The sequence below is a fragment of the Eptatretus burgeri genome, chromosome 10 (assembly GCF_056783735.1).
Source record: "Eptatretus burgeri isolate ZD-2024b chromosome 10, Ebu_testis_v1, whole genome shotgun sequence".
Lineage (NCBI taxonomy): Eukaryota > Metazoa > Chordata > Myxini > Myxiniformes > Myxinidae > Eptatretus > Eptatretus burgeri.
The window spans coordinates 61,147,025-61,170,359 of NC_140970.1; the positions used below are offsets into that span (position 1 = coordinate 61,147,025).

At 43.1% G+C, this 23,335-nt stretch overlaps 1 protein-coding gene, 2 long non-coding RNA genes and 1 other non-coding gene across 5 annotated transcripts in view; 2 read left to right on the top strand and 2 right to left on the bottom strand.

Moving 5' to 3' along the window:
• Positions 1–10,821, bottom strand: part of LOC147018686 (endothelin-converting enzyme 2-like) — an 87,894-nt gene extending 77,073 nt beyond the window's left edge. The window contains exon 1 of one of the 2 annotated variants that reach the window (XM_085898615.1): positions 10,489–10,821. In XM_085898615.1, the coding sequence (XP_085754741.1) occupies positions 10,489–10,554 (66 nt within the window). In that variant the 5' untranslated portion in view covers positions 10,555–10,821. Of the gene's footprint in view, positions 1–3,229; positions 3,473–10,488 lie in introns of those variants that run through there. The other variant, XM_085898616.1, reaches the window with a different exon arrangement.
• LOC147018687 (uncharacterized) lies at positions 5,381–8,660 on the top strand. The gene is made up of 3 exons (XR_015062808.1): positions 5,381–5,752; positions 6,702–6,797; positions 7,203–8,660. It is a non-coding gene; the product is annotated as an uncharacterized LOC147018687 (long non-coding RNA).
• Positions 10,822–12,377: 1,556 nt separating the features above from the next.
• On the bottom strand, positions 12,378–14,522 carry LOC147018688 (uncharacterized). Its single transcript, XR_015062491.1, has 2 exons — positions 14,251–14,522; positions 12,378–13,580 (listed from the first exon to the last, which is right to left on the bottom strand). It is a non-coding gene; the product is annotated as an uncharacterized LOC147018688 (long non-coding RNA).
• Positions 14,523–22,944: 8,422 nt separating this feature from the next.
• On the top strand, positions 22,945–23,108 carry LOC147018689 (U1 spliceosomal RNA). Its single transcript, XR_015062844.1, has one exon. It is a non-coding gene; the product is annotated as a U1 spliceosomal RNA (small nuclear RNA).
• Positions 23,109–23,335: the final 227 nt, after the last annotated feature.

The following is a 23,335-nucleotide window of genomic DNA, read 5'->3' on the forward strand; positions in this document are numbered from 1 at the left end:
AAGAAACTGCTTCAGCAGCACTGAAACTGCCTTCGGGCAGAACACCAGAATATGAATACATCCACATACCCATCCAGAGTATGCTTGCATCATATCCCAAATTCCCCAGGAAAGGTGATGAAAGTTGGATTTTCATCATTGCATAATAAAAGTGAAACACAAACCCACATGTCAAAAGCCAAGAATTACAACTAGCATACAGTATCTCCTTGTTGTCAAGTAAGTTTAGAGCTTAACGAGCTTCGTGACACATTTGCAACCACAGACTCATGCACCAAACCTCATTCATTCGTGATGAGCGTCGGACAGCCGTATTTCCAATCAATGAGTTGATTGTCAAAATATAATCTCCTTTATTTGGGAGTTGTGCATTGTTCACTTGTACAAATCCACATTCAAACCACTAGCATGCCTTCTTTGGTGAACCCATCTGAGCACCACTTGCAAAGCTGTGATCCTTGATTCAAATCCCATGTAGTCATTTATTGTCTGTTGATTTATCCATTGTATATTAAAGTAAAATGACATGTCTTTGTCCGGAGTGTGATTTTTATGTCCTTCCTTAATCACATTGAATAACTCTTCTCTTTGTGCTTTTGTTTCGTGGGTTCAAACAAAGCCCAATCTCATTGACACATGCGTTTTTAAAATCAAAATCAGGATGAGCTGTTAGGGATTCAAGTGAAAGTTATTGCTGAATATCAAACTCAGGATGAAATTCAATTATTGCACTTTTTTTTTTTATCAAGTTTTGTGTTCCAAACTACCACCCTGGTGCATTCCAGGAAGTGTTACATCACAGGCAGTCCACGCTTGTGCACATTAAGAGATCTTGTGGCGCCTTTCAGAAAGTGTAAAACATTGTGTGACAGGACCCTGGCAATATTTTAAACAAGTTGGTTACCTGATCAGGATTGGGTGACTTCGACTTGAGTCATACATCAATTAGATGGTTGTGTTAAGCTGTTGCACAAATAAACTCAGGAGTACAACATGGCAATGATGGGCCAAATGTCCTCATTTCCTTGTTTAAGGTCGTACAGGATCGTGCAACTTAAAAAGACAACCCACCCAATAATAAAGTAATACCAGAGTTGGTGTCAAAACCACCCAATGCTCGCCTGTTTATACATTTATCGTTTTGAAAAGACTCGTCTAATAATGAATGTTTTTTTTATAAAGCATTTCAGTGAAGTCTGATCCAAATAATTTTAAAGCAATATATGTATTTGTATATTGTAATCAGTGACAAGAGCGCAAGTGAGGCCTAAGTCACATTTGCTCTACTGCTAGGATACGGCGGCCGTACGCCCTCTGAATTGACAGAAACGTGCGGCGGCCGCAGAGTTTCTGAGGTGGCCTCAGGGCGGCCCTATGCCGTATGGCTATATTTTACAGGTCGTAAGGGTCGCCATGGAATTATAGCGCGGAGTTATAACTTTTTTATTTCTACGGCCATTTCGCCTTAGTTCGCCGTAGCAATTCGACAAGCCGAAACAAAAGAACTGGTAAAAAAAAACCCCACTCGTTACCGTCCGTCTGGCCGCACGTTCGCCTTAGGGTCCCCCTGCGGTCGCCTTGCGGGCACCTTGCGTCTGCCTTGAAAATTCTATGGCCGCCGCAGGAACGCCCTAAGGTCACCGTGCGACATCAAATCAAAGACCGTACGGCACCCCCCACGTTTTTGGTCTCCACAATTTATAAATACCCCATGCGGCTCCCCGAAAAATAAAAACATATGTGTGCTACATTGTGTGACCATGGAAATACTGCGGCCGCCCTATAATTGCTAGTGGCCGTAGATTTTGGAGACCCCACGGCTGCCGTGCCAAATGTGACATAGGCCTGAGCACAATATACGCCCGAACAAGAAGGTATATACAGAATTGTGCTACTACATGGAAAACAGCATCCTGGTTGCCATGGCAACCACTTTAGATGACGAACATATGTCACGACACACCGTCTCCACAGTCTGTACCTATGTACAAAATATGAAACGTGAAAGTTGAAAACTTTGGGAGTTAGAGTGCGGACAGGAACGGATGGAAAACAGCATCCTGGTTGCCATGGCAACCACTTTAGATGACGAACGTTTGTCACGACACACCGTCTCCACAATCTTTACCTATGTACCAAATATGAAACGTGAAAGTTAAAAAAAACTTTGGGAGTTAGAGTGCGGATGGACAGACGGACGGACGGATGGACTACCGGTATCACATAATACGCCCCGATATATATATATATATATATATATATATATATATATATATATATATATATATATATATATATATATATATATATATATATATATATATATATATATATATATATATATCGGGCGTATAAAAAAGTGTGTTAGATAAAAACATTAGAAAGGAAAAAATAACTTGCACCAAAAACTTTAACATCTTCACGCTCACGTCGGGGTATCGCTATAGCTCTCTGTTCTTCGAAAAGGCGAGCTAAAAACAAATAAAATGTTAAGAAATAAATTCCACAACAATTGGTATGGGGGCTCGTCCGGGATTATATTGTGGAAGAATTACTCTCAGTGCAGTCCTGTGAAGACTGTGGACTTTTGTATATTAATTTCCACGAGCAAGTTTCCTGTGTCCACACAGGATGATAAACAGGGTCGGGATGGAGATGGCAAAAATGCAAATGGTGTCTTCTGTTATCGAGCTGGCAAGCTGGGAGCAACAATTCACATTTATTGCCACATCTGATGCAATTTAAATGCTCCATTGGTGGCGAGGTGCTCTGTTTCAAACTGTTCGACACATGTAGCTTGCTGATGCCTGGAGTCCATCATAAAAATTTATATTGGTGTCAAAACAAGTGACCAATTGCAAATTAATAGTGGGATTCTGCATATGGAATTTCTATATTTAAATGCAATTGGTTCGATTCCCGACAAAGCATCTCGGCAAACACAGTTACAACATCATAAAAACGTTGTGCCAAACATTGCGAAACCATTATATTGCAGGGTTATAAAAACATAATGAAACGTCATCAAATAATAATCGTGTTATCACTTTATTTTAAATGTTATTATATTAGAAATTAACATAATAAACGTGGAAATGTTTTAAAAAAAAGGTTTTTATGAATGCACTGATTTCTTATAATGTTTTTGTGATGTTTTGAAAACCATATAAAATAAGGTATTCATAACATTTGGCTACATCCTTTATCAAATGTTTTGTGTTACTGTTACCTGAAATCGACCTTTGAATGCAGAGGTGCAAGTCAAGCCCTGCCCCCTCCCCGAGAGGCGACAACCCGCGCAAAGTCAAGGTTCGCCCACTCCACGAGAGGTGACACCACACACAAAACCAATCTTCGCCCACTCCCCGAGAGGCGACACCCCATGCAAAGCCAATGTTAGCCCCCTTCCTGAGTGGTGACACCACACACAAAGCCAAGCTCTGCCCACTCCCCGAGAGGTGCCACCCCACGCAAAGCCAATGTTCACCCCCTCACCGAGATGTGACAACCCACGCAAAGCCAGGTCCCCCGAGAGGTGCCACCCCATGCAAAGCCAAGCTCCGCCCACTCCACGAGGGGTGACAGTGACACCCCACGCACACCTTGATTGCCTAAAGCGCTGATATTTCACATTCTTACATCAATTTGATTGTGATATTGACCTTTCGTGTGTGATAATAATGCGGTTCAGCAATTTTGGGGGAAATTGACCCAGGGGTTTGGAAATGTATAAGAATTTAGAAAGAAAGACACAAACAAACAAACAAAGATTCTTTCTAAAATATTTCGATTCCTCCCTTGTTGACCAATGGTACTCTCAATTGAGCACTGTCTCAGCAGTATAATGGTTCAATCCACCGGAAGATTACAACCAGCAATCAGGTGGGTTTGATCACTCACCAAGCTTACCCAGGCACCCAGTGGAGAAGGGTGTTATTATTAAGATTGTGTCGAGGCTCATGGAACAGCAGAACAACAGAGGGCGAAGGTCACCAGAAAGTGGGCCAAGTAGAGCCACGGAGACAAAACGGAATGATGTAGAGCAGCACGGGGGAGAGGAGTTGTAGGTTAAAGGTGGGACAGGGTCTAAGTGGGTGACGATAAGCTCGGAGGCTTGTTCCGAGGCACTCCTCGATGAGAGCCGGGAGTTGAGGAAGGACCTGCATGGTCGCTCCCCAGCGGCTATGTTGAGAGTACATCCCCCATCTGTCAGTGCATTTCCTTCAAGGCTCGTAACACTCCTTGCTGCCCACAATGATTTGATTTTGGCACAAGCTCGCCGGATTTGGCACATTTGGCACATGCTCGCCGAGGCTATCCTTCGCATTTTAAGTTCCAACTAAAACACTTGGTAACAATTATTTACTGTGGGACTTCCACAAGTTGCACAATTCAACTTCCACAAGTTACACAAGTGTTAGCATAAGCAGATGCACTTTTTTGGACTTCAGAATTTGTTGTAAGATTATGTTAACCTCCTCCTCCCCTCTCCACCCCACTCATTTGGCACTGCTCCAAGCTCATGGGCTGACAAGGATGTCATTTCCCAGAATCAAACCCCAAGGAGTAGGAAAGAGTAACAAAAATAAATTCATGTTTCAGTTATAAGTTTGAAAATTTGTTTCAGAAAAAAAAAATAATAAACAGCAGAAAAATTGTACAAAATGACTTTTTAACATTAGGCCACAGATTTAATGATCAAAGGCCGAAGCAGTTACTTGGTAAAGGTGATATACCGGGTGATTTGCCACATTGCCTTCCCGGTAGTAGTTATAGGGCAGGAACTTGCAACTTGTTCATGGTGCCGGAGATAGCTCGCCTACTCTTCTCGAAAGACACCGTGGGATCTTGAACGTCCCCCCAACTATAATGCTGGCAGATGGGACACCAGTTTAACGTCCATCCAAGGGACAGGCCCACGCGTTGATGAATCACGGTGCCTGTGAAACACCAGGGTGGCAGTTTATAGCTGGGTCTGGATTCAAACCCAGGCTAAATAGCTTTGGAGTGAGTGTGCATCCCTCTCGGAACATTCTATAAGCATATATTGCCCTTTGTACTTCCTTCCTTTACCTGTCCTCTTCGTCCCAATGGGACGGACACGTAAGGCTGCTGCGAGCTTTTCCCATTTATCCTTAGCTTATCCATTTATCCTTATCCTTATGTATCTCTATCCTCAGCTACGTTCTGTGACTCACACCATGATAGACCCATCTCCACCAGATCAGCTACCATAGTCCTATGCCAAGTTGTTTGTGGCCTTCCTGATTTCCTCCTTCCTGACGGTGTCCATCCCAAAGCAACCTTGGGGCATTCGGTCAGGGTACTTTCTTAGCATATGGCTGAGCCATCAGATGCGGTGACACTTAATTTCAAGGGCAATGCTGCGGCAACCAATTTTTTCATGCAGGTCTTTGTTGGATATTTTATTGGGCCAGAAGATGTGGAAGATTTTTTTCTCAGGTATCCATTGTGAAAAGACTCTACCTTGTTCATATCTGACTGGATTAATCGCCAGCACTCAGAGCTATACAGAAGAACAGACTTGACATTGCTGTTACAAAGTCTTATCTTTGTCCTCAGGCTGTACTGCTTCGACATGCAGATGGAATGCAGTTCAGCGAATGCATCACAAGCTTTGCCTTGATGTCTTTCTTGGTTCCATTGCCTTCACTGATGAGACTGCCAAGGTACGAAGTAAACTCCTCTACGGTCACGAGGACTTCTCCATTTACAGTAGCGGATACAGAAGGTGCGGAATTAGTATTCATCAACTTAATCTTGGTGGCATTAACATTGATTTTTTTTTTCTCGTAAATGTTTATTCCTTGATGACAAAACAGCTTAACCAGCAGCAAAGTCCAGATGTTCACGTTGGGTGGAAAGGATCCACTAGATGCCTCTCGGTCTATCTGATATGATGTTCCTCATGATCCAGTCAATAGTAATCAGAAAGAGCATCGGTGATATGAAACAGTCTTGGTGAACTCCAGATTCCACCGGAACCACTCCGACAAGGACTTGTTCGTGATGGCACTGCATTAAAAGTGTTGAGTAACCATCTTGTGTGGAATTCCATAAGATCTCAGTGTCTTCCACAGACTTCGCTCTATGTACACCGTTGAATGCCTTCTTGAAGTCAATGAAGTTGACATAAAGAGGTGTGTTCCATTCAAAGCATTGCTCAGTGATGTTACGGAGGGCAAAGATTTGGTCGATACACCCTCTTCCTGCTCTGAATCCCGCTTGCTCCCGTCTCAAGTTGATGTCAATAACCTTGACGATTCTGTTGAGGATCCCACAAAAGACCTTGCTGGGGATTGAAAGTAGTGTTACCCCCCACCAGTTGTCACGGTTAACAAGATCGTCTTTTGTCCAGTCAGCGGGGATGACGTCTTCGGTCCAAAAAATTCTGAAGAGGTCAGTGAGCACCCTTGTGGCAGTGCTGATGTCAGCTTTGAGCATTTCAGGATGGATGGATTCGATGCCGAGGGCTTTTCCACTCGTCATGGCTTTGCTGGCAACTCTGACTTATTTTTCAGAAGGTGGCTCAATGTTGATACTGAGGATATCCTCTGTCGGTCGAGCGTCAGCTGGTTCGTCTGACTCTGGGCTGTTCAAGACATCGTGGAAGTGTTGAATCCATCTTGATGCTTGTTGACGCTCTGTTCGTATAACATTGCCTCCTTTATCTTTCACAGGAATAGAGTGATTGGTGTTGTTACCACACAGTTGTTTTATGATCTTGTACACTGTGCTCATCTCTCCCCTGACTGCAGCCTGTTCATCTTCACGAGGTAACTCCTCGAAAAAATGACCTCTTGTCTTTGTGTGCTCTCTTCTTGACTTCTTTATCTTTGATCTGGTAAGCTTGTTGGACATGTTCATGGAGCCTTGGTTACTTAGTGCTCAACATCTTTTCCTTCAATTGCTTCGTTTCACTAATTTTTTTTCCACGTCCCTGGTGTTAACCATTCTTTATATTTCTTCTTTCTAAAACCAATAACTTTCTGTACGGTTTCTTTATATACCTACTTGATGGTGTCCCGTTTCTTCATGACATCTAGGTCTTCCTCTTTTTGGGTTGCTCGTGCCCTAAAACGCTTCCTCAGCTCTAGGACAGAGTCTCTTATGTCGTCTTGAGACTTGAGTTTGGCAATGTCGAGATGTTTTCTACCTTGACTCTGTGTTTCTGCCTTTAGGTGCTTCAGCTTGATACTTGCTGGAACAAGATAGTGATCTCTGCTAGCATCAGCACCACGAAAAGTGCGTACATCTTGTGGACATCTTCACCATATGTTCTTCACGATGATGTGATCAACTGGTTGGCTGAATGACCATCAGGCGACTTCCAACTCAGTTTATCTGCCTCCTTATAGGGAAATGTCGTACCTCTGATAACACAGTTGTTGTTCGAACAGAAGTCAATGAGAAGCTCGCCATTTTCATTTGCCCCACCACATCCGTGTATCCTCATAGCTTGTTCACACTTAGTATTATCTGCCCCAACATTGGCATTCATATCACCTATGATCAAGAGCATGTCCTGCTGGGGGACTTGAGTCACTGTTTGTTGTCACAACACGTACCAATTGTCTTTGTCCTTCTCTTCAGCCGCATTTGTTGGAACGTAGCACTGTATGATGGTAAACTCACAATAGTTTGAGTTGAAGCGTGCTCTGATAATTACCTTGCTCATAGGTTCCTATTGTATCATGGCCTTAACCTCCTCTTTACAAACTATAAGAGCTACACCATGGGTGTGTCGTGTTACTCGTGTGTATCCTTCAGTCCAACGTAGCGAATGGTGGTGCCACTGTTAGTCGTTTGGTGCCCTAAACCGGTCCAAGGGCACTCACTAATACCACGTATGTCCAGCTGGTATTTTTGCATCTCTCTGATAACTTGAGCCAACTTTGATGTTTCATAGACATGGTGCAGACATTCCACATTCCTATATGGATCTTAACTTTGGGTCCAAGGAGGCTCCATTTTGTACTGCTCACTTTCACTAAAAGGGCTTTGATCAGTGGTAGTCATTCTGCCAAGTGGGTGGCTGGAGCTTCCTGCAGGACCTGCGTAAATAAATGTCGTACTCTTTGCAGTTTCTATAACGAATAATGCTTTTATCGGGTGGGGTAGTCAGCCCCACGCCCAACCCCGAACCTGGAGGATCAGTTGCTTTCCTTAGTCTAGCCCTTCACCTGAAACCTGTCCGGCTTGGTTAAACCAGCTGGGCTCCAGACTCCAGAGCCCCCACCGGTACAGTTCTCAGGATTGCTAAGGCATGCAAGTGCCCCCCCCCTCCCCCAAACATCACATCAAGGTAACAGCACTTTTACAGGACAGTACAAATGTATAATCATGTAACAGCAGAGATTAAGTAAATCACACTTCCCTTTTGTGAAATGTATTCTTTCAAATCAAAACTTTCGAAATGAATAAATACTTTCGAGTTGAGTCACAAGCATTGTGCAACTCACAGCGATTTCATGACAAGCCATGTTAAAATCATAATAAAGTTAACTCCGTCAACGATCATGCAGCGATGTTTGTACACGTTGGAAATAACTGTTTCGTGTATCAAGTCATGAAAAACAACGATAAACATAGAAAGGCAAGCCTTTTCAAATCATCCAATGTAAAATGACAACGTTTGTTTGCAATGAGAGCCTTTAACAGCTTCAAACTGCGAGCTCGGACTTGAAGGGCACTCGGGAGAGCGAATACCTCCACCTGGCTGAACACTTCACGTTTTGTATCCCTCTGATAGGTTGCACCTGGATCCGGACCTGAACCAAAATCGAATCGGCTTGTTATTGTCACCGACTCAACTCATCCAGCAAGTTTTGACATTACTCGTCCACAATTTTTGGAAATATCATGCTATATATCGTTTTTGGCCCCATCTCTCAATGGTGAAGAATTTTAGCCCCAGAATCTTTTTTTTTTAATTTTAAAAAATTCTCGAATCTGGATTCGGATCTTCACCAAAATCGAATCGGCTTGTTCTTGTCACCTACCCAACTCATCCAGCAAATTTTGACATTACTCGTCCACAATTTTTGGAAATATCATGCTATATATCGTTTTTGGCCCCATCTCTCAATGGTGAAGAATTTTAGCCCCAGAATCTTTTTTTTTAAATTAAAAAAATTCTCGAATCTGGATTCGGATCTTCCCAAAATCTAATCGGCTTGTTCTTGTCACCTCCCCAACTCATCCAGCAAATTTTGACATTACTCGTCCACAATTTTTGGAAATATCATGCTATATATCGTTTTTCGCCACATCTCTCAATGGTGAAGAATTTTAGCTACAGAATCTTTAAAAAAATTCTCGAATCTGGATTCGGATCTTCACCAAAATCGAATCGGCTTGTTCTTGTCACCTACCCAACTCATCCAGCAAGTTTTGACATTACTCGTCCACAATTTTTGGAAATATCATGCTATATATCGTTTTTGGCCCCATCTCTCAATGGTGAAGAATTTTAGCCCCAGAATCTTTTTTTTTTAAATTAAAAAAATTCTCGAATCTGGATTCGGATCTTCACCAAAATCGAATCGGCTTGTTCTTGTCACCTACCCAACTCATCCAGCAAGTTTTGACATTACTCGTCCACAATTTTTTGAAATATCATGCTATATATCGTTTTTCGCCACATCTCTCAATGGTGAAGAATTTTAGCTACAGAATCTTTAAAAAAATTCTCGAATCTGGATTCGGATCTTCACTAAAATTGAATCTGCTTGTTCTTGTCACCTGCCCAACTCATCCAGCAAGTTTTGACATTACTCGTCCACATTTTTTTTGAAATAACATTCTATATATCGTTTGTGGCCCCATCTCTCAATGGTGAAGAATTTTAGCTGCAGAATCTTTTTAAAAAATTAAAATAATTCTCGAATCTGCATTCGGATCTTCACCAAAATCGGATCGGCTTGTTATTGTCACCGACTCAACTCAACCAGCAAGTATTGACATTACTCGTCCACAATTTTTTGAAATATCATGCTATATATCGTTTTTGGACACATCTCTCAATGATGAAGAATTTTAGCTCCAGAATCTTTAAAAAAAATTTTTTTTTAATTCTCGAATCTGGATTCGGATCTTCACCAAAATCGAATCAATTCTTCTTTGTCACACACCCAACTCATCCAGCAAGTTTTGACATTACTCGTCCACAATTTTTGGAAATATCATGCTTTTTTCGTTTTTGGCCCCCATCTCTCAATGGTGAAGAAGTTTAGTACAGAATCTTAAAAAAAAAAAAAAAATATCTCGAATCTGGATTCGGATCTTCACCAAAATCGAATCAATTATTCCTTGTCACACACCCAACTCATCCACCAAATTTCGTCCGAATCCGTCCACAACTTCTTGAAATATCCCGTTCACAGACAGACAGACAGATGGACAAACAGACGGGGGGGGGGGTGAAAACAAAACTTCCACAAAACTTTGAACGTTTTCCCCACTCACATAACGACCGAAGTGGAAGAGTCTTTGAACTTCGGAAAGCCGTCTTCTGTGCGGTCGATCCATCATCGTGCTCCGATCTGTCCGGATTGTTCTTTGCACAAATCTTCAGGCAACTTTAAAGTTCCTTATCGAGGACAGCTGTCCCAGTGTTTGCAGCAGCAACACGATTGGCAAATCGCTCGGTGCAACAAATTTACAGGAATTGCAGTCGTGATCGTCACCAGGATGGAAAAGTCACGTGTGCAGAATTGGCGCCAAAACGCAAAGGAAAAGGATTACAAAGTGTATGCAACGCACTCAGCATTGATGGAGTCGATGCCACTGGATTCGTGTTCGGAAAACGTGTATTTTCGGGTTTTCGATGCGTGTCAACACCAAATGTTCCGCTGCCGTTGATGGATATCACCAATGACGTCAACGGTGGCATTCAAGGACTTTGTGAAGTCATCTTTGCACGAGCAGGACCACACATTGAGCTCGAAATCATGTGCCAAGTCCATGATTTACCCGGGAAGGAACTTCTTACCAAGTGGTTATTTCATCTCCTTCCAAACTTTATAAGGGTGTGCTTAGAGTTTTGGGGAAAAGGTCGAAGTATATCCGATGGACTCAGCAAGAGTATCTCGAAACATGTTTAACACTTTGTGAATGGCACCTTCTTTTTACTTCTTCTTATTTTTGTAGACAGTCAAGGCTCGTGGAAGAGCTAGAACACGGAGCAGAAGAAACTGAGCAATCGGGAGAGGGAAAGGGGGGAAATGACAACAGCAGGGCCGAGGGACGAAATAAATGGAGACGGACGAACAAAAGATGCAGGAAAGAATGAGGGTAGGGGAGAATGCAAAGGGGTGGACAACATGGACAAAGAAGCAACATTTGGGGGTTGGGGAGAGAGGGGTGATTTTATGGGTGAAGAAAAGGTCATGGTTTTGGATGGGGGATGGTCTGAGATGGTGGTGAACAGCTGTCTTGAAGACCTGGAGGGAGGAATGAGGTTGAAGAGAATGTGGAGGTGGTTTGCTCAAAAAAGGATCACATCTGAGAGTGACACCCAAGAATTTGAGTGACTAAACTTCTTTGAGAGGGTTGTGAAGAAAGTACATTGGAGGGTTTGCCACACAGTCCTTTCAGAGCGAGAGGGAGAGAGAGACAGAGAGAGAGGAGGGAGGTGAGAATGAGGAGGGGGGAGGGAGGAGAGAGAGGGGAGGGAGAGAGAGGGAGGGAGAGAGAGGAGGAGGGAGGGGAGAGAGAGGAGGAGGGAGGGGAGAGAGAGGAGGGAGGAGAGAGAGGGGAGGGAGGGGGAGAGAGAGGTGGAGGGAGGGAGAGAGATGGAGGGAGAGAGAGGAGGAGGGAGGGGAGAGAGAGGAGTAGGGAGGGGAGAGAGAGGAGGGAGGAGAGAGAGGGGGAGGGAGGGGGAGAGAGAGGAGGAGGGAGGGAGAGAGAGAGGAGGGAGGAGAGAGAGGGCAGGAGGGAGGAGAGAGAGAGAGAGAGAGGGGGAGGAGAGAGGGGGAGGGAGGGGAGAGAGGGGGGGGAGGGAGGGGAGAGAGAGAGAGAGAGGAGAGAGAGATTTCTCAGGATTGAAAGACATATTCCAATTTTTGACCAGCTTGTGATTTTTGTCAATGTCTGAAGAGAGGGAAGAGGCTGCAGCCTCCCTGTCTCAAAGGTGAGGGATGTCACGGCAGAGCATGTACTCATCAGCAAATAGATAAAGAGGATTTTCTAGAGAGTCAGAGTAATAATTATTGATGAAGATCAAGAATAGGACTGGACCCAGAACTGCCTTGGGACCCTCCAGCTTTGTCAGGGAGAGGAGATTAAAGGATTCCGCTGTGTGCCACACGTTGGCTTCAAGAGTATAGAATACAGAATGCAAGAACTCAAAAAGAGAGGACTTTCAAAATGAATTTATTTTCATCAATAATGTGAATAGAAAGTGTGCAAAGTTGACCTAATTTTGTTTGACCTTGACCTAAATTTAAGGTTATCACCTAATTATAGACATTTTAACATTTTTCACCATAACTCGACTTGGGTTTGCCGGATCAGAACGAAATTGCCCTCTCCAGATAGCCAAGAGATAGCCAAGTGACATTTACATTTAGTTTAAATCATACCACTCCAAGATAAAGGTCAAAGTTAAATGGAAGTCCAAAAAATAACATCTTTTTTTGGTCATCACTAAATTTTCCCAATGCCGAATCTCAAAGACCGCTTGACCTTCCAAGATGTTCTTCATCTGCACTGAAGTTGTGCACCTGATAATTGATTCACGTCCTTGACCTACTTTTTTCCAATTGTGACCAAATTAGCAAAAAAAAAACCTTTTTTTAAAATCATAACTTGAATAATTTTCCTCTGATTTTCATGATGCTCATTTTTATAGATAGAATGTACTGTAAATGGCGACACATTTTCTTAATTTACACTATTCATAAATGTTGACGGTCAAGGTCATATGGTGGACCGAAAAAAATATGGTCAACATTGGATTGTGGGCCAAGGGTAAGCCTCGACCGGGAGAGGCTTAACTTAACTTTGGCGATGGCTTTGTGATTGTAATGATCTTGTTACAGGTGGTATTTCGGTGGTGGTGATGGTAAAGTTTATATTAATAAATCTTTAATTCAAGGTAGAATTCAGGTAGTTAAGTAGAATGATGATGGGTGTATAAATATATATATATATATGAATAAACGTGGTGGTATGTCGACAGTGGAGATGATAAAAGTGTATATAAATAAATAATTCAAGGTGGTATATAGGCAGTGGAGAGGGGAAATCATACATACAAATAAATAATGGTCCCCGAAAGCATATATGTACATATGTACTGTGCAATGAATCAATCAATCAATCAATCCTGTGCTGTTCTCTCCCTTTAAACTTTTTTTTTAATTCCCAAAATTCCAAATTTCATCTCGAAATTATCTGACATTTTATGGATCATGCCCAGATCTTATTGGACGCTTGTGCCGAATATGAAAGAAAGGCGTCCAGTCATTTTTGAGTAGAAGCTCCGGACGGATGGCCAGACGGACGGAACGACATGAGGCCCCTAAAGATCATCTCCAGCCATGGTGATGCCCAATCTGGGGAGAATAACACAAAGAAAAGATGGAAGTTATTTTTGGCCCAAACTTTGAAAACACAGTGGAATATAGAATAGAATGCATTGTTTGTAATTCATTTTACTTTCACATTAATCTTTTGTCCAAAAGAGAAACTCCAAGTGATATTTCCGACTATCTTTATATCCATTTCCATGATGGAATTTTCTGATATATATATATATATATATATATATATATATATATATATATATATATATATATATATATATATATATATATACAGTATCCATTTTTAAAAGCCATGGTTGACAAAGAACAAACATTGGATGCACCATTTGTGTCACTCACCACTCACCACTCACCACTCCACCCAAGCTCCGAGTTCAGTGAGTTCGGTGATCTGAGTGCCTTTCCCATAATTTGAGTAAAAGAGCAGTAAATCAGAGATTCGTCATCGTACCTTGTACAACCTCCAAAAGCCAAAGAGAACCAAAAAACACGTTCAGTGTCCATCACCATGGCCCTGCGATGTTCCCTTGAGCTATGTTCATCCACCCAGACGCACTAAGCCACGTCCTGTTCAGGCTGCTCATAAAATAGCACATTCGACACTCATCTTGAAAATGTATTCCAACCAGAAACACGGATCGACCAAAATGGAATTATCTTTGTTTACACGAGCACTTACCTGTGCAATCCTGAAAGTCCTGTCTCCTTGAACCACTCCTCGCAGTCGAGCCGAGCTGGCCACTGGAATGGTCACTCGCAATGGTAGCTACTATGTCCTCCCTGAGATAGGGTGACCAAAACTGAAAACAACACTGTATTCTATATGAGGTACCACCAACCTACTGTGCAGTGTTAAGACTTCCTCCTTTAATTACCTCCATCACCAAAGGTAGATGGAGATTACCACCCCGAGCTGTCTGTTCGTCTGGCTGCGAGCAGGATATCTCAAAAAAGTTGTGGGCGGATTCGGACGGAACTTGGTGGATGAGTTGGGTCGGTGACAAGAACAAACTGATAACACTTTGGTTCAGGTCCAGATGCAGATCCAGCCTATCAGAGGGATACAAAACATAAACCGTTCAGCCTGGTGGAGGTATGTTTTATTATTTATTCTCTGAATACAACGAAAACCCTGTTAGCTTTACCTATAGGTACCTGGCACTGTGCTATCTGCTTGCCCCCACCCCCCCCCCATATATATTATAACCCCCAGATCCTTCGCTTGTGTGACACTCTCCAAGATTGCCCCTTGTAGCATGTAATACCTATTTTCATTATTTTTACCCATCCCTAACATCTTCCATTCCTTTACGTTAAACTACATCTGACAATCCTTTGCCCAATCTATTGAAGTACCTAGACTTTCCTCAACCTGATCACCTCCCTCTCTGCCATCGACCTCACCCCCAAGCTTCATGTCATCTGTAAATTTGGAAAGCCAGCTCTAAACCTCACTGTTCAAATCGCTGATGTAAATGATGAATAACTGTCCTCGAATTGATCCATGCGGTATTCCACCACAACATGCTGCCATTCATTTCCACATTTCCCCTAATAAAATTCCCCTAAAATCATTTCCACAAATTTCGAAATAGCTCACAATCCAAGTCGACTCATGATAGTGCTCACCAAGTCGTAGCAGTCATGACCGATGAGGAACTGGGACAAATGTCCAAGTGATGGACAAAGTCTTCATGCACCTCATGTATTCCAATGCGGACTAGATTCCGAACAACTTCACACCACATCGGATTAAGCCTACATGGATAGCCAATGGGAGAACAAAGTTTGGTGCGCGTTGACATTTTGGTGCACATGGAGAATGTTAGCAGTCATGACTAATTGCAGCAGCAGGATCAATAAAAATGTCCAAGTCAACAAAATGTTTTGATACACAGACAGTTAAAGACAGCGAGGCTCCAGTATCTGGGAAAGTTGGCTTCATAAATCCGAGAGTTTTCAACTGATCCAAACGATGAAAGTAATGTGAACATGTCCTGAGAGGATGATGTCACACTTTTGCCAGACATTATGTGGCATGGCATTGATGCTCTGTTTTCTTCTTGTATCTCTGAAATCCCTTCTTCTTTTGTCTGCATTGTTTCCAGGTGGTGGCCCTGGAGGTTAAAAAAAAAAACAAACAAAAGGCACAACAATCTGAATGGTCTGAAGAACCTTACAGATCTCACAATCCAGACTGCTGCTGATAAGCTAGACATGATCTGCTTTACAGAATCCATTCTCTCATAGGAGGTCTCTGATTCCCTCATGTCCATCCCTGGCTATTGTCTCCTCCAGTTTGATTGGCTTGGACTCCGGTCCAGTGGCGGAGTTGCACGTTACATCGAGAAATCCATTTCTCACTACATGTGTACTCATCTTACACCTCCCAGCCCACATTAGTACCTTTGGTTGTGCCTTCCCCTCTGCTCCCACCTCTTATTTGTCTGTGTGTTGTACCGTCCTCCGAACAACGGTGACTCCATTTAAATCTTCCACTGCCAACATGGACCAACTCTTTACCACATATCGCAACTCTCTCTTCCTCCCACATGGTGATTTCAATTGTCACCATGCAAATTGACTGGGTGGTAGTACCTCTCTCTCACCAGCCATAGCACTTCCACAAAGGACTTCTTTGACTCCATAGAACTGACTCAATCTGAGAACTTTCCAAACCAGATTTCCACCAGTGGCAAATCTTCCCCTCTGGATTTGGTAATCACCAAGTTTCTTGTTAAAGTCTCTTCTTGCTCTTCTCCATTTGGTTCATTTCATGCTTGTGAGTCAACATCTCTCTGGTTGTTATCAAAGAGCTGCCTCAGCGCCGGTGAGCCCTGCATTTCACTCAGTCTGACTGGTAGGGACTGCGATTAGCGGCCATCTAACTTCAGGACTGGTCTCCTATCTCCACCACACCTGATATTAATGCGGCCTTGGAATTCTTCAACAGAAACCTGCTCGGGGAGAACAGTTTTGCACCGATTCATCCCATCTCATCTGCAGTTATCATTCTCTTGTCCACGGTACACCGAATCCTGCAGCGAGGCAGTTGCCTTGAATTGAAATAACTTGCCTTCTCTTCCTCGAAGGCAAATCCGAATGAAGGAAACCTCAGATCATTCCACAAAGCCAACAAGTGTGTCAATTCTTAGAAGAGCCAGAAAACAACATCTTGCGAACATCAAGAGTGAATGTTCAAACCTGTCTCCTTCCTCAAAGATCTGTGGGCACATTGTTGAGTCCATCCCTGGAGCTCTTACAACAATAGATGTAGGCCTGTCAAGGCTAGAGTGGCCCAAGGCAGTGTTTTGAGCTCAGTCCTATTCCTAATATTGATCAACGATCTCTCTAACTCTGTGGGAAATCCCTTTTATTTATTTGCTGATGACTCCACCCTCTGCCGTGACAGTCCTCATCCTGCAGATAGACAGGCAGCAGCCTCTTCCCTCTCTCCAGAACTTGATAGTATCACAAGCTGGTCAAGCACTTGGAATATACCTTTCAATCTTGACAAATCCCACACTCCGTCTCTCCGGAAGGACTGTCCATCGAACCCTCCCATCTACTTTCTTCACAATCCTCTTGAAGAAGTTCAGTCACTCAAACTCTTGGGTCATCACGATCAGATTTGATCTTTCCTGTGTAATCCACATCTCGAGGTTGGCCTCGAAAACCAGGGGCCAACTCGGCATCTTCCACAATGCAGACAGGATTGTGGTGTCTCTGTCTTCTACCAACTCCTTTCTGGTCTTGCAAGCTCTGCCATTTATGTGCTGTGTCACCCCACCAGAAACCCCCTCCTAGGTTTCTGCCGGGCACACGTCATCTACCAGTACCCTCCTTCTGGTGAAACTCCCAAAACCCAGGCTCGCTGCTCACCTCCATTCATTCGTTCCACTTTTGTTTTTTAACCACCTGTGGTTAAAACTTCCTCAGGCTGCTCAATCTCATTCTTCCATCCATTTTTTTCAAAGCAGATGTTCACCTCTATGTCATGTCACACCCTATTCATACCCATGATCTTTGTTACATCTCCTCCACGAGCCTCGACTATGTTTACAAAAAGGATCTGATGTTATATGTGTGAATAATATATTGAAAATAAACAGCTATCTTTTGTCTCTTTTTGATAATATCGAAATCATCAACATGAGTAATTCAATTTTTCATCTCTGTACGTGTTTGTACACAGGATTTTGATGCTGCGCTCGTCCTGCTGCGCACCATTTAGTAAATGTGTCGTGTAGTGCCACCCGGTGGTAGCTCGTGTTACAAATAATCTTCTGATGTTAAGAAAGTTTAAACAACTTAACAAGAGGGATTAAGGTTATTTTTCAGTTAGAATAATTCGAATTTTTCAAAATGGTCCATTTCACTCACTTTTAAGGTCTACTGCACCCGAATTTTTTTTTTTTAAATCAACTTTTTGATGTAATGGTATTAATTTGTACGTTATTAACAAAGAACTGAATGTGGTTTTTAATTCTAATAATTTTTTGAGCTGTTAAAGTGAAAATAGCCAACTTGGCTGGTACTGCCCCTAAAAGCTCCAGGAAACCTCCATGGTCATGAGCCTGGCCGGCGTGGTCGGCCTTTGGGTGAGTACCAAAAGCTTTCCAAAAATTGTACGGACCTCTTTTTGACTGACTTCAGGAAGTGTCACATATGTGTTTTTCTTGTACCGTATTTGTATATTGTTATTACAATGATGTGCATGTTTGTAGCGAGACCATGTACGTCAATGGGTCCACCCGTACAAGTAAGGGGCTGGGCTGTAACATTTAGTTGTCAATGTTGTCAGATGTTCAGTGCAATACTCCACCTATAGATGTTTATTACCATACTGGATGGACCTATCCTCACAATGTACATGTAGTTAATTGACACTGAATGAACATAACTGTACTACTGACGGGGCAACAGTACGCCACTTACCCTCAGTTTCTGGTGCTTTTTGACAGCTTTTCTGGTGCTTTTCTTCTTTTCCATTGGATTACAATGATCTCCAATCTCCGTGGGGGATCGCGTTGGCTTTCAATTGCTTCAATTTTCTTTAGGTCGATGACACGATCACGGTGTTTCTATGCATAAAGCGTACGTAGGCCGCACATAAACACAAGTCCTCAAGCGAAAGGGTTCTGAAGATGACATAGAGGGTCATGTGATTATATATGACGTTATCTCATCACCATATTTTTTCATTCAGCCAAATATGAATCTTTAATTCTGTGCACCTCGAAGCATAAATCCAAAACAAAGCATCCAACACTTGAGTTTCGCAGGGAAGCGGAAGTGATTTTTGCTCACGCGAGCACAATGTCTCAAAAGGTTATGGTCCGGATTAGGATCCAGCCTATCAGTGGGATACCAAACGTAAACCTTTAAGTCTGGTAGAGATATGTGCTCCACAAAGTGCCGTTCTTATGTGATTATGTTTTTGTTTTTTTGTTAATATAATTATTTTTAAAACTTTTTAAAAATTAATTCAATCTTCTGTCACTGTTTTCCCCCATGCCCCCCATGACTTTTAACCCCAGAGTCGTCCTCTTTCTCTCAAAATCGGTTCATTCTCATCCCCACGTGCTCCGTCTCCCCTGACCTTGCTCTGACGCACACACACTTCTGACTCACTCCCACCCAAAACCAACCATCGCCCCGATCCCGTCTCTCTCTCTCTCTCTTTAGCTCCGACAAAAAGTTAACACATAAAAGTCAGCATCTAGTTCCTTCCCATGATGGTTAGCATACCAAAATCAATGTTCTGTTGATTTCATCCTTCTATCTATATGAAGCCGATGAAGACTCGCATAGACAATAAGGCACAACATTCATCAGCTGGGTGAACGATTTATTAACGAGGAGTTTTGCCATGGGGTTGGCCAATTAAAGGAAAAACCACGGCTAACCAGTATACATCAATGATATATGACGTGGTCTGCCACGACCGGCACGTTATTCACACACGATGTCTGGAAAATGTCAGACTATACAGGATGGCCGTAGTATCTCTGTTGTGTGGATATCAACCCTTTTGTGAATCACCTCACCATCAATTATCACAACTGCCACCCTGTCTCACACCTCCTTGCGAGAAGCCGGCTGTCTACATATATTAAATTAGCAGGGGCTATCCGTCGCTTCCCGGCTGGGTGAGCTTTTCCTGGCGGTGGTTTTGGGACATGTTGGATATTGGAAACCTATGGATTTATTGGCCTCATGGAGGTTACCTTTTGCTGGCGGGCTGGTGGCAGTACTGCCTGACCCTACATCCCAATCGACACTTTATGGTGGCTTCAAAACAGATGTGAAGGTGAACGTGTGGTAGCTTAAAAGCTTGCCCAGATTCTGAAGTACCTACAAGCCCGCAGGCTTATGTCGGGCGAGCGAGGGGTCATAAAAAAAATCCACGTCTTCTTATTCTTCTTCTCTGTGGCTATCCCTCTTGTTTAATTTCCTGGAGTGACTGAGGTGCCGATGTCTGTAGTTTCATGATAAGGTGACTGTCTAAGAGGCTTATGTGTTTGTGGGTAATCAAATGGAAAACCAAATACTGCATTGAAGTCATCAGAAGGAACCCGAATGAACAAAGAGCAAAGATGGCGTCATCAGGATGAACTGGGATAGGACTCGAGTTCCAGCTGCTACTCCTCAACCCTCAAACCCATCCAGGCACAGCCAAGTGGGCCTTACAGAAAACTTTATGCAAGAATTCACTTCTCGTAGACAGATAAAGAAGGAAAATAAAGAGTAAAAGAGATAAAATAACAGAAAAGCAAGAATTAGAATGATTGTGAAAAATTTGAAATAAGTGTGAAAGCAACAGCGAACAAACACGTCGGGAAGAACCCAGATGGAGAGACTTTTGCAGTTTTTTCCAAAGGCTCAAACACAGCAACAATAAGACGTTCTTTTGTGACACTGCATTGCTTGTAAATACGTGCCTGTTTGTCAACACCACCAATCATTTCAACTTGCCCGATTGTCTCTTTCTCTCTTGGTTAGACACGAGTGTGTAAATAGTCGATGGCAGTTTTGCCCTGCTGTTTCACAACGGTCAGAGACTAGCTGATGTCCCACTTACGTTTCCGCTCGGCCGTTCTTGATTTATAGGAGTAGGGCATCTAGAGCATGGTTCACTATCCGGGGGGATTAATTTGTGGGGAAGGTAATGCGAGAATTGGGCTCAAGGACCTTCCCGAAATCAATGGTCTCAGACTGCGTCCGTGATTGCTTCGCAACCCATTGCGTCCTGGTGGAGTTATCTGCAGCTGTCGGCTTCAAGGTCAAAGGTCAGGAAGCAGGTCCAATTCCAGTAATTGCGGGTGGAGTTCACGGACGGGTTTACTCCCCCACAGTTAACTCCCCCACCGACCGGTCCACTCGTGACCCGGTTGGCAAACCCGTGACACAATTATTTACGACAATTCTGGGAGAATAACCCCATTCATAATTGTGTGGGACTTAACCCATCCACAATTGTGGGGGAGTTAACCTATCTGTAATTGGAGTTAACATGTCAGAAATTGTGGGGGAGTTAACATGTCAGAAATTGCGGGGGAGTTAACATGTCAGAAATTGTGGGGGAGTTTACACATCAGTAATTGTGGGGGTTTTAACCCATCCGTAATTGGAGTTAACATGTCAGAAATTGTGGGGGAGTTAACCCATCAGTAATTGTGGGGGAGTTAACACATTAGTAATTGTGGGGGAGTTAACACACCAGTAATTGTGGGGGAGTTAACCCATCTGTAATTGGAGTTAACATGTCAGAAATTGTATGGGAGTTAACCCATCAGTAATTGTGGGGGAGTTAACACATTAGTAATTGTGGGGGAGTTAACACACCAGTAATTGTGGGGGAGTTAACATACCAGTAATTGTGGGAGAGTTAACACACCAGTAATTGTGGGGGAGTTAACACACCAGTAATTGTGGGGGAGTTAACACACCAGTAATTGTGGGGGAGTTAACACACCAGTAATTGTGGGGGAGTTAACACACCAGTAATTGTGAGGGAGTTAACACACCAGTAATTGTGGGGGAGTTAACACACCAGTAATTGTGGGGTAGTTAACACACCAGTAATTGTGGGGGAGTTAACCCATCTGTAATTGGAGTTAACATGTCAGAAATTGTGGGGGAGTTAACACACCAGTAATTGTGGGGGAGTTAACACACCAGTAATTGTGGGAGAGTTAACACATCAGTAATTGTGGGGGAGTTAACACACCAGTAATTGTGGGGGAGTTAACACACCATTAATTGTGGGGAGTTAACACACCAGTAATTGTTGGGGAGTTAACACACCATTAATTGTGGGGGAGTTAACACACCAGTAATTGTGGGGGAGTTAACCCATCCGTAATTGTGTGGGAGTTAACACACCAGTAATTGTGGGGGAGTTAACACACCAGTAATTGTGGGGGAGTTAACACACCATTAATTGTGAGGGAGTTAACACACCAGTAATTGTGAGGGAGTTAACACACCAATAATTGTGGGGGAGTTAACACACCAGTAATTGTGGGGAGTTAACACACCAGTAATTGTGGGGGAGTTAACACACCAGTAATTGTGGGGGAGTTAACACACCAGTAATTGTGGGGGAGTTAACACACCAGTAAATGTGGGGGAGTTAACACACCAGTAATTGTGGGGGAGTTAACCCATCCGTAATTGTGGGGGAGTTAACCCATCCGTAATTGTCGGGTAGTGAAGCCGTCTATATTTTTTGTGTCGTTTAACCCATCGGTAGTTATGAGGGAGTTAACCCGTCCATAAGAGAACTGTTTCTCATCTGATGTTGCAAATGGTTTTGAATAACGACCAATAAGACCGCGCGAACACAATCCTCCCATCCACCAACTCAATCAGAAAGTTCAAAACCTTTCCCTTCATCGCCTCGATATAATCTTCCATCAACCAAGAACACAGGGATCCAATGTGCGATTGCGTGTCTTCCAAGAGATTATTGTCGTGAGATAAACAAGGAAAACCAAGCAAGTAGGAATTATCGTGACTCGATATCTGGCGTCATGACGTCACTAGTACAGTTCCCAGCGTCATGACGTTACTTGTGCAGTTCCCAGCGTCATAACGTCACTAGTGCAGTTCCTAGCGTCATGACGTGCCGTCATCCCAAGAAGGCATCAATCAGTTTATAATCTGCTCCAAAATCAGCAGCAAAGCAAGAAATTCTCCAAATATCTCAATAAGAACATGGAACCTAATATTCCGACGAGGATCTGTTTATAAAGCTCGTGGATCATTCGTCATTTGAATAAATATTCACGGTACCGAGTGTAACCGGTCCCGGTAAAGTAAGGCGGTGCTCGTATGTAGAAAAGCGAGTCCGTGTGGTGAACAATTCATACTTACCTGACAGGAGAAATACCGTGATCATTAAGGCGGTGTTCTCAGGGCGAGGCCTACCCATTGCACTTCGGGCGGGTTGACCCTTGCGATTTCCCCAAATGTGGGAAACTCGACTGTACAATTTGTGGTAGTGGGGGACTGCGTTCGCGCTATCCCCTGATCTCCAAACTAAAAACAGATTAATTATGTCGTTGTCATATGAGCTTTGTGACGTATTTACCTCGAGCTTTGTGACTTTTTATCTCGAGCTTTGTGACGTATTTACCACGACCTTTGTGACGTTTTTACCTCGAAGGTTGATGGTTGTTATTTGTCCACCCCCAAATGTCTTATGTTTGTCTGAGCAGGAAATCTCAATAAATTATATGGACGGATTTGAACGAAAT